We start from the raw sequence: 12,300 nt of genomic DNA on the forward strand, positions 1-12,300 counted from the left end.
CTCCTCCAAGTATTTATCCAATTCCCTTTTGAAGGCTACTATTGAATCTGTATCCACCGCCCTATCAAGCAGTGCATTCCAAATCCTAACCACTCGAGGAATTAAAAAAAAAATTTTTTTTAAACACAACGGCCCCGATTTTCGGGCAGCTGTCGGGCGGCTTTTCATGCGGCTGTGGTCCGAAAATCGCGGAAAAAGCGGGTCGGGACCCCCCCCGCCTGATTCCCCGCCCCGTCCGACTTTCGGACCGCCGTTTTCACGCGCCCCGCTTCAGTCCCGGCTGCCGCTGGCGGGACTGGTCGTCGGAGCACTAACAAGCAATTATCTGCTTGTTGAAGTGGATTTTCCCGTGCCGTTGCGACTTTGGGGCTTTCCCCACCTGAAACCCGCCTGCGGAGAACCCCGCCGATGAGAGCTGGCGTGAAAACAGCTGGCTTGCTTGCTCGCAGCAGCAGGTCGCTGAGGGCTGAAGATATTTAAAGAGGCAGCATTTGCAGGCTGCAGGACCTTGTTGATCAAGGCTTGGGGGAACTATTTGAAGCCTTAGGAGCAGCTGCAGAAAGTTGGAGCCTCACAGACTTCTTCAGTGTGAGCTCCTGGGAAGCCCCTCTCACCACCCTAACTCAGGACCTCCTCAACCGAGGCATCTACTAGAAGCATGGGAGGCCTTTGGCACCTTCCCTTCCTGGCATTAGAGGATCTCCAACAGCAGAGGTGGCAGCAGCAGAACCAGGAACAGCAGGATGATTACCAGGAGCACCAGGCTGCTGCTCACTCACCTGAAGCTGCATAAGCCAGAAGGGGCCAGCGTTTGGAAGTGGCTTGAGAGCACCTTGCTGCGCTTTAGGGGGCCAGTGGGACCCGTTTCTGCACTGGCAGTCCTACTCAGAAGGACTTCCATGAAGATCTGGTTTCTCTGTTCAACAGATGGCCAACGCTCCTCAAGAGATGTCATTCTCTTATGAGCACTCACCATGTTTTCCGTATGCTGGCGAGTTATCTCCTCCATGGAGGTTGCCAACCTTTCCATGGTGCTGCGTTCATGCACCAATGACTCCACAAAGGCTCTGCTCATGGTCGCTATGGACTTCTCCATTCGCTCCACACTCGCAGCGACCCTGGAGACAAAACCTGCCAGAGACTCCTGCATCTGTGCATGGAGATCCATCACCTCTTCTCTTGCGGATGGACCCAGAGGCAGAGGGTCGAGATGCAGCGCAGCTGAGCTGAGCTGGCAGAGCCCTGCGCCCTCCGACGAGGACTCTCCACCGCTGTCCCTGTCTCCAGAATCTGCTGAGGCTCACTTGTCAGCTGTGAAACACCAGGTGACAACACTACTCTATGTCCCAAAGGTCCCCCCAAGGTGCGAGTGTCTGCGCTGGTGCTGGGTGCGCTTACTTCTGCTGACGCTGCACCCTCAGAGGTTGGAGCTTCCTCTGAGGAGTCTGGCTGCACAGCCTCTTCCTCCTCCACAGAGAGGACGGGGGCTCTGGATGGTACTGTGGGGGAGTAAAGGAAGGAGTTACAGATGTAATGCCAAGGTTCCTCTGGTGACTCCCAGCGAGTTGGCATCTGCTGACACCTGTATCCATGCAGCATTGGTCTCAGTGGGAGGCCTCTTCCTCCCTGACCTAGGGAAGAGGACCTCCCTGTGGGCCCTAACCCCATCCAATAATGCCTGCAGTGAAGCCTCGGCGAATTTGAAGGCAGCTCGGGGTCTGGCACTGGCCACAGCTGCTGCAGGCTCCTCTGCCATCCTGTATGGTTCGTTTGGAAGCCTTCAGAGGATGCAGTGCTTGCCATGGACCTTGAAAGCACCACGAATGATGACATCATACTGTGGGGATTCCTGACTCGATTTAGACAATTAGCAAGGCTTCCCACATGCTGGGAATTAATTGGCCAATTGAGGGAAAATTGCGTGGGGCTGGCTGACACTTTTTTATGTGTGTCAGAAACCCCACATTCGGGGAAATCCGACCATTTCCCACACAAGCCGAAAATCGGGCCCAACATGTCTGCTCTGGTTCTTTTGCCAATCACCTTAAATCTGTGCCCTCCTTTCAGGTGAGGAGCACAAGGACTGTCTGGATCTCGGACTTATCAACAGTAGCTGTTGATGCAGCTCCAAGATCCCCCTCAATCACGGCATACTTGCTTTTAAACCTTGTGAAGTAGTGACCCAGACAGAGATTTACATAAAATTTACAGCACAGAAACAGACCATTCGGCCCATCTGGTCTATGCTCCACACGAGCCTCCTCCCACCCTACTTCATCTCACCCCATCAACATATCCTTCTATTCCTTTCTCCTTCATCTAGCTTCCCCTTAAATGCATCTCTGCTACTCGCCTCAAACACTCTCCATGTGGTAGCAAGTTCCACATTCTAATCACTCTCTGGGAAAAGGAGCTCGTCTGGAGTTCCTTATTGGATTTGTTAGTAACGATCTTATATTTATGTCCCTTAGTTTTGACCTCCCCCACAAGTGGAAACATCTTCTCTACGTCTACTCTCTCAAACGCCTTCATAATTTCAAAGATCTCGATTAGGTCACCCTTCAACCTTCTCTTTTCCAGTGAAAAGAGCCCCAGCCCTTGAGTTAATAAAACTCAATCACTGGACATTGCTAAATTCCAATGACATTTAGGATAGGATTTTGACATTTAGGTGGATCAGCTTTTTTAGCCCAATCCAACACTTCACTAGATCAACGTTTGCCACAACCTCCCTCTCTGTCCTTTTCCAAAATGTTTCTCACCTTGTTCTCTTTGTAACTGCCCTCACGTCACAAACCATTCCTCACTCAAGAGAATTCACAAGGTGAGTTGTTTGCAGTACCCGGTCAGTCCTGCTCTGGCAGCCCATTTCATGGATGCGCAAGAGAGCAAGTCTAGCTCACTGATTCTTCCTATCCCTCTTTAAGAAAGTGCTTTGCCTCTGTCCCTTTTCCCCCAGCCCCCGCTTCCTTTGCTGGGAGTAAGATAAGGAATCAGGAACGTGGGGAAAAACGCATACATGAACCTGGTTACTATACCTCTTAAAAGGACATTGAAAAACAATTCAAAATTTACACAATTTAAACTGAATCCAAATGGCAACACGTCATGAACTAAAAACATGACTCTCACTATTGGAAAGCCCTTAAAGCTCGGCATATGCTTCCGTGCTCAATAAAATAAAGTTCAAAGGGAACATTCGGAGGACACTTTATATATGAATGTTTAACAGTTCAATACAGCCGGTTCAAATCATTCAACCTGAGGTTTATCTACACAATAAAACTACAAAAATCACCGTCCACCTACTTGTTAAAAAGGTGATTGTCCACTTTTATCTTGCTGTACGCTTTGAAGTCATCTGGCATCAACATAACAGGAATCTGAACATGGCTCAGCTCGTTGATCTGGAAAAGGAAATGGTTACTAATGTAAATTCGCTTTTATGGCAGGTTGTGTTAGTTCAAGTGTTCAAAATTGGTAACCTGTGTTGCCCGGCAAGGTACTGTAAATTTAAAGAAGGATGAAGACGGTTCATAGGAAACACACCGATGTGAAACAAAATAAAGGAAGTTAGTAAAAAGCTAGTTGTCAAATTTCGCCACCATTTTATTGCCACGACGTCAACATTTACCAGTTCGAATACTTCATGGAACGAGACTCCAAAATACTTTTGAGAGCCAAACGTCTGTTTGACGGCTCGGTTGGCAAATGCACGGTCTCTGTGTGTGTGAAACTGACCCCTGCAGATCGTTAGGGTCCCAGGATCGATTCCCAGTCCTTGCTAATTTCAGCCAAAGTGGCTGCAGCAACACTGCAATTCGGCTCAGTGCCCCAGAGCTAGGGAGGGGGCAAAAAAAAAAAAGAGACGATTCAGGTAGGATTCCTGCTCCTGATTGCTATCGAGTAACTTCTGCAGGACAACAACAACTTCTATTTATATAGCGCCTTTGACGTAATAAAACCCGTCCCAAGGCGCTTCACAGGAATGTTAGCACAAAAAAAAATTTGACACTGAAGTTTTTAAGGGGATGTTAGGGCAGATGACCGAGAGCTTGGTCGAAGAGGTAGGTTTTAAGGAGTGTCTTAAAGGAGGAGAGAGAAGCGGAGAGATTTAGGGAGGGAATTCCAGAGTTTAGGGCCTAGGAAGCTGAAAGTATGACTGCCAATGGTGGGGCATTTAAAATTGGGAATGTTCAAAAGGCCAGAGTGTATGTGTGTAGTTGGGCGTGTGGGGCTGGGTGCGGGTATGGGTATGCGTGGGGCTGGGCGTTAGTGGGGCTGGGTGTGGGTGTGTGGGGCTGGGGCTGGCCGCGTGCGGGGCTGTGTTTGTTTTGGCTGAGGATGCAATCAGGGTCAGCCGTGATCCTCCTCCATGCACACAGCACTCACTCAAAGAAACTTTGGCGAGTTGCTGCAGTGCATCTTGTAGATGGTACACACTGCAGCCACAGTACGCCGGTGGTGGAGGGAGTGAATGTTTAAGGTGGTGGATGGGGTGCCAATCAAGCGGGCTGCTTTGTCCTGGATGGTGTCGCGCTTCTTGAGTGTTGTTGGAGCTGCACTCATCCAGGCAAGTGGAGAGTATTCCATCACACTCCTGACTTGTGCCTTGTAGATGGTGGAAAGGCTTTGGGGAGTCAGGAGGCGAGACACTCGCTGCAGAATACCCAGCCTCTGACCTGCTCTTGGAGCCACGGTATTTATGAGGCTGGTCCAGTTAAGTTTCTTTTGATAAAGAACCAAACGGCAGAAAAAGATACGTCTATAAAAAGTTAGTTTACAAGTTTGAGCAACACCAATCTTGTAATGTTAGCCTGTGAATTGGTAGTAAAAGCATTGTACAAACACAGGGGAACTTGAACAAATAAACTTCTTATGAATTCAACTTTTTGAAAGCATTTGCAAAAGCAGGAATTTAAAAACCACTTAAGTGTCAGCAAGGAAAATCTAGAGTCCGAGTTGAACAAGAGAACTGGATAAATACTTGAAGGAGAAAAAAATTGCAGGGATGTGGGGAAAGAGCAGGGGAGTGGGACTAACTCTTCGAAAGAGCTGGCCCCGACTCGATGGGCCGAATGGCCTCCTTCTGTGCTATTCTATGATTCTAGAAATCATTCTGATTGCCTGCAGCTCACATACAGTCAATGTCAGACACAACGAGATGACATTCTCGCACCAACTACCCTCTGCTCGGTATACCTGCACAGCTCAGTACGCCTGTACCCAAGTCTTCTGCTGTTGGGCACTTTTAGACGGTAGGCAGGGGTGCAATGGGCTGAATGGCCTCTTTCTTTGTTGTAAAATTGTGTGGCCGGAATTTTGTTCGGGGAGGTGGGTAACCCGGGAGGCCGGGTTTCCCGCAGGCCCTGCCGATTTTACCGGCAGGGCCTACTTTAAATGTGAGGCCTCGGTTTCCCGCCCGCAGCCAGCCAGCCAGCTTGAGTGGCTGGCTGCGGTCCTGTAGGCCTCAATTGCGAGGGATCGGTCATGCGGAGGGATCGTGGGGGGGGGGTGGAAATCGGCAATCGGAAGGGGGGCAAGCAATCGGGGGGGAGAAAGAGGATCGGCGGGCGATGAGGAGTGGTTGGGCATCGGCAGGCAAGCGGGGATCATGGGGGCAAGCGGGGATCTGGGGCGGGGGCAGGGTGGTGTTGCCCTGGATCGGGGCCGGTCTGATCATCGTCGCTTGGGGGTGGGGGAGACAGGGACCCTGGAGGAATAAAGCCACTTACCCCTGGATGCAGCAGTCCCCGCCCTCTGTTTAACTGTCGGGTTTCACGAATTGTGTGAAACTCCGTCCACAGGCACTTAAATTCAAAATGGAGGGGGGAAAAAAAGAGGCTTTCAGCCTCATTACAATATTTAAATAACGGTAACTCCGCCTGGCAGCCGGTTGGCTGCCCGCTCCTATCCTGCCTCCAGGAAAACCAGAAGTAGGGGGGTTGGAGGCAGGATCAAGTCGGGATTCACATTTTTTAACAATTTAACTGCTCCCCAAGCTCCAAACCCACCCGTTTTTTAATGGGAAAATTCCGGCCTAGGATTCTAAAACTTTAATGAAACTGGGGCAACACTGACGTTGAGGGCAATGCTGTCACTAGGGCTCCAGTGATGCACAATGTCGCCTGTCGGGAGTTTTTATACTGTGCCCGCCTGAACTGTGAAAAACACCCAGCAGTACAATTACAGATTATGTCTTTCCAAAATTGGGTTGCAGCAGGAGAAGAGGTTGAGTTGTACAACGTCAGGATGATGTGCTGGTGGCGATAACTTGGTTACCAGTGGATGGAAGCAAGTAGAGGCGATGAATAATGAGCATCACCGGAGAAGCGTATTCCACATAAAGCGTACTGACTTGGGCACAAATTTCCTGTAGCACATGGATAACAACACACTGAATAACCCAGTGACACAAATACCCCATTCATACAACTGTACTGCTGAAAACGCCAAATCCCGTCAAAATCCAGTACTAAAATGTACCTTGGGAGGGTTTCCGAATCATAGAATCATAAAAATTTACGGCACAGAAGGAGGCCATTCAGCCCATCGCGTCTGTGCCGGCCGAAAAATAGTCAATCCAGCCTAATCCCACTTTCCAGCTCTTGGTCCGCAGCCCTGTAGGTTACGGCACTTCAGGTGCATATCCAAGTACTTTTTAAATGCATTGAGGGTTTCTATTCCACCACCCTTTCGGGCAGTGAGTTCCCGAACTCCACCACCCACTGGGTGAAAAAAAATTCTCCTCAACTCCCCTCCAATTCCTTTAAATCTATGCCCCCTGGTTATTGACCTCTCTGCTAAGGGAACTAGGTCATTCGTGGGTATAAGAACATAAGAAACATAAGAAATAAGAGCAGGAGTAGGTCATACGGCCCCTCGAGCCTACTCCGCCATTCAATAAGATCATGGCTGATCATCAACCTCAACTCCACTTTCTGGCCTGTTCTCCATATCCCTCGATTCCCCTAGAGTCCAAAAATCTATCTATCTGAGTCTTGAATATACTCAAAGACTCAGCATTCAGTGCCCTCAGAATTCCAAAGATTCACAACCCTCTGAGTGAAGAAATTCCTCCTCATCTTGGTCTTAAATGGCCGACCCCTCTACCTGGTAGCATAGTAGTTATGTTACTGGACTAGTAATCCAGAGCGTGGACTAATGATCCGGAGACGTGAGTTCAAATCCCACCACTGCAGTTGGGGGAATTTAAATTCAGTTCATTAAATAAATCTGGAATGAAAAGCTAGTGTCAGTAATGGTGACCCCGAAACTACCGGATTGTTGTAAAAACCCAACTGGTTCACTAATGTCCTTTAGGGAAGGAAATCTGTCGTCCTTACCCGGTCTGGCCTATATGTGACTCCAGACCCACAGCAATGTGGTTGACTCTTAACTGCCCCTCTGAAATGGCTGAGCGAGACACTCTGGAAAAAAAACGCTACGACAGACTGCGGCGATACAAGGCGGCGGCTCACCACCAACTTCTCAAGGGCAATTAGGGATGGGTAATAAATGCTGGCCTTGCCAGGGACGCCCGCATCCCGTGAATGAATAAAAAAAATAATTCCTATCCACTCTATCGAGGCCCTGTGCATTACTGGGACAAACAAAACAAGCACAGTTTGGCTGCTCTGGTTCAACATCATGTGGATTCTAAATCCAGGTGTAGTATAACTGTAACCCCATAATATGCCTGACATTTTCTGTCCCATGCATAATGGTACAAACCATGCTGACACAATAATAAAGAAAGTATCCTATTCTTCCCAATTCCTTTGGTCTCCTTGTTCCTGAATGCCCTACAACCGAGACTGATGGCAATCAAGCAGCACTCAACATCTTTCTTAATCATGCCCACGAGAACACACCTGTTTCTAAACACAGTATCTACTGTATTTGAGAATAAAACTTAAAAAGGTACAACGCCCTTACTGTTAAAACAGCGGAGGGAACCATACAGTGCAAGATTGTAGAAATCCTGCCGGGCTCGTTCGTCAATTACCAGGATGGAAATGTTACATTGGGTTAGCCGCCAGGTGGATGTTACGGGATGCCGGGATGACCCTCCCAATTGCTTTGCTTCCCCGCTTCACGGAACGACATACGGCCTTTGCTCGATATCTGCACACAGCTGATGCTAGGGATTCAGTGGGAGTTGGGAAAGGCGGTGGGGGGGGAAGGAAGGAAGTAGTTCAACCTTCTCCCTCTACAACCCTCCCTCTCCCACACCTGCCCCCTCCCCCAGCCATCATGCAATCTACGATGATCTTGGGACAGAATGCGAGCTACTGTTGATTAGCAAATATATCCGAGACACCAAATTTGCACTGTACCCGTTAATAGAAAATGATGTTCACAGAAGTGTTTATTTGCTATAAACATTACTTTTTGTATTAAAAAGTTATGTTTTCAGGGCCTTGCTGGAAACATAGGAACAGGAAGAGGCCAATCAGCCCCTCGAGCTTGTTCCGCCATTCAATTAGATCATGGCTGATCTGTACCTTAACTCTATCGACCTGTCTTGGTTCCGTAACCCTTAATACCCATGCCGAGCAAAACCCTATCAATCTCAGAGTTTTGACATTTTCAATTGACCCCCAGCCTCAACAGCTTTTTGGGGGAAAAGAGTTCCAGATTTCCGCTACCCTTTGTGTGAAGAAGTGCTTCCTGACATCACCCCTGAACGGCCTAGCTCTAATTTTAAGGCTACGCCCTCTTGTTCTGGTCTCCCCCCACCAGAGGAAATAGTTTCTGTCTACCCTATCAACTCCCTTAATCATCTTAAAACACCTCAATTAGATCACCCCTTAATCATCTATACTCAATGGAATACATGCCTAGTCTATACAAGCCGTCCTCCTAATTTAACCCTTTTAGCACCGGTAAATCTGCCGGGATAGTTTGTCTTGGGACATGCTGCCAATGGCAAAAAGGATAAGAAGTTTTATTACTAAGCCAAGAAATATGAGAGGTCTGCTAGACACAGCCTCATTTGCCGGGATAGGTTTCTGGATGGATAGATGTACATTTTAGTTTTCATTCTGTATAAATGTACCTTCCATTGTCGATTAACTCCACATTACAATTCTGCAAAGAAATCAAGAACCTCAAGAAATATTTCTAAAAGTAAACCATTATAACCAGAGCTTCTTTTCCAGAAAAAAACCACCAGCCAGATTGGAAATGCATTCAAATGACATTCGAAAAGAAGAAACCAGCGTTCTGGCCTGCAGTCTGATGAACGATTCAACTCTGAACTCGCTCAGTGATTCCTTAACCAGTATTGGACATCACGACCCTTAAAGGGACACGGCCTATCTTAGCACCAGTTTGCGTTACATGGCATAACTCTCCTGGCCCTAATGAGACCTTCTTTAATCTAAATTACCGCGAGCAATGCCATATTAGGTCCACAGGTATCTTATAAATTTTATGCAGCAGTGTTACGCAATTTTGTTTCTGTACTTGGGCAGCAATGGCTGCCAGCACATGCACCAAATTCAAATGCACTCTGTGCCACTGATGTACAATGGTGCTCACACAGAAGGATCAACTACACTATTGCAAAATCATGTCCTGCATTCTGTCTGAATCTAACACAAAATAACTTGCATTCATATGGTGTCTTTCACGACCGCAGGACGGCCCAAAGCACTTTACAGCCAATAAAGTACTTTCTGAAGTGTAGTCACTGCTGTAATGTAGGAAACGCGGTAGCCAAATTGCGCACAGCAAGGTCCCACATACAGCCATGTGATAACATAATAAAGAACATAAGAAGTAGGAGTAGGCCATTTGGCCCTTCGAGCCTGCTCCGCCATTCAATAAGATCAAGGCTGATCTTCTTCCATGACGAGATAATCTGTTTTAGTGATGTTGGTTGAGGGATAAATATTGGCTCAGCCACCGGGGAGAAACTCCCCTGCTCTAGAATCATAAGAGTTATACAGCACAGAAAGAGGCCCTTCAGCCCATCGTGTCCATGCCGGCCATCAAGCCCTGTCTATTCTAATCCCATTTTCCAGCACTTGGTCCATAGCCTTGTATGCTATGACGTTTCAAGTGCTCATCTAAATGCTTCTTGAATGTTGTGAGGGTTCCTGCCTCTACCACCCTTTCAGGCAGTGAGTTCCAGATTCCAACCACCCTCTGGGTGAAAAAGTTTTTCCTCAAATCCCCTCTAAACCTCCTGCCCCTTACCTTGAAACTATGCCCCCTGGTTATTGACCCCTCTACTAAGGGGAAAACTTCCTTTCTATCTACCCTATCTATGCCCCTCATAATTTTGTACACCTCAATCAGGTCCCCCTCAGCCTTCTCTGCTCTAAGGAAAACAACCCCAGCCTGTCCAGTCTCTCTTCACAGCTGAAGCGCTCCAGCCCAGGTAACATCCTGGTGAATCTCCTCTGCACCCTCACCCTCTAGTGACATGTGATCTTTTACATCCACCCGAGGGGGCAAACGGGGCTTCGGTCTAACGTCTCATCCGAAAGGCAACTGTTGGTTACAGGTTTATCACTGATACTGGTAGAAATTTGAGGAGATGAATTAAGAGCATCACATGAGCAGAGTATTAGAGAGTTCGCTTTTTCTTTTTTAATGCATTATTAGCAAAACACTAAATACAACACTGGATCATTTCACAATTCCACCCCACTATACACACATGCTTTTATCAAGCCATCATTTAACCAAAGCTCATAAACCTGCAGCATGTGGCAGCTGCACAATCACATACATCCACAGATTACGATGCCTCATGGACTTAACAGTTCCTACGTTTATCTGTTAGATTACAAACTCTTTAATTAGCAACTCGGGTAGTAATCCGATATACTAAAACAATAATTCAGAGGCTGATTTTCAAAATTAGCGGCCAAGGGATCGTGAAATTTGCCAGTAATTATTGATGAAATTTGATAGCAGAAGCAGAGCCAAACACGAGCAAAATCGCACCCAGCCACAGTGCTATATTGCATAGTGGCAATGCATAGACTGTGGAAACCAACAATCATCAAAATTACTGCACAAATTACAGAGGTTTAGTCAAACAGGTTTTATAGCTACTATATAGTAATCCTTTTAGCGTATATAAAGATAGTAATTATGCAGGATAACTGTTTAGTAAACCTAAATATTTTAACAGCTTTCAGTTAATCAGATATCATCCTTTGTAAGCTTTTTTAAAAAAAATAACATGCACAGCTTCGTACGTTTATATTTAAAGGCAAATGTCACATGTTCTTGCTCATGAGAAACAACAACTTGTATTTATATAGAGCCTTTAATGTCATAAAAAAACTGTCCCGAGGCACTTCACAGGAATGTAATCAAACAAAAAATTGACACCGAGCCAAAGGAGGAGACATTTGGACAGGCAATTGGTCAAAGGGATAAGTTTTAAAAGGAGAAGCAGAGAGGTTTGGCGGGGGGGGGGGGAATTCCAGAGCTTAGGGCCTAGACGGCTAAAGACACGGCCGCCAATGGTGGAGTGATGGAAGTCGAAGATGCACAAAAGGCCAGAGTTGGAGGAATGCAGAGTTCTCGGAGGGTTGTAGGGCTGGAGGAGGTTACAGAGATAGGGAGGAGCGAGGCCACGGAGGGATTGGAACACGAAGATGATAAAACAATCTTAAAAGTGCTAGATGCTTGTGAGTTGCAACCTGAAACTGGTCTATTTCAATTACCTTAACAAGTTTCAAGCATGTGCAGATAAGACCTATGCTTTTAGATTTTAAAATGGCATCAGCCCTGACTCCTACTGGACTCCAAACCTGAAACTAAACATCAGAGCTGCATGGATCGTCCATGGACATAGGAAAATAGGAGCAGGAGTAGGCCGTTCAGCCCTTCGAGCCTGCTCCACCATTCAATATGATCATGGCTGATCCTCTATCTCAATACTATATTCCCGCTCTCTCCCCATACCCCTTGATGCCTTTTGTGTCTAGAAATCTATCTCCTTCTTAAATATATTCAGTGACTTGGCCTCCACAGCCTTCTGTGGTAGAGAGAATTACACAGGTTCACCATCCCCTGAAGAAATTTCTCCTCATCTCAGTCCTAAATGTCCTACCCCGTATCCTGAGACTGTGACCCCTCGTTCTAGACCCCCCAGCCAGGGGAAACATCCTCCCTGCATCCAGTCTGTCTAGCCCTGTCAGAATTTTATACGTTTCAATGAGATCCCCTCTCATTCTTCTATACTCTAGTGAATACAGGCCATGTCGAATCAATCTCTCCTCATACGACAGTCCTGCCATCCCAGGAATCAGTCTGGTGAACCTTCGCTGC

General features: G+C 47.2%; 1 protein-coding gene across 1 annotated transcript in view; it reads right to left on the reverse strand.

Annotated features, from left to right (window-relative positions):
- Nucleotides 1-12,300, reverse strand: part of LOC147101038 (phosphatidylinositol 5-phosphate 4-kinase type-2 beta-like) — a 148,273-nt gene that overhangs the window by 105,826 nt on the left and 30,147 nt on the right. The window contains exon 2 of the mRNA XM_085966207.1: nt 3,310-3,407. Coding sequence (XP_085822333.1) covers nt 3,310-3,407 — 98 coding nt within the window. The remainder of the gene's footprint in view (nt 1-3,309; nt 3,408-12,300) is intronic.

This window comes from Somniosus microcephalus, chromosome 24 (assembly GCF_052327205.1).
Source record: "Somniosus microcephalus isolate GS21.2 chromosome 24, FLI_Smic_1.0, whole genome shotgun sequence".
In the NCBI taxonomy this organism is placed as follows: Eukaryota; Metazoa; Chordata; class Chondrichthyes; order Squaliformes; family Somniosidae; genus Somniosus; species Somniosus microcephalus.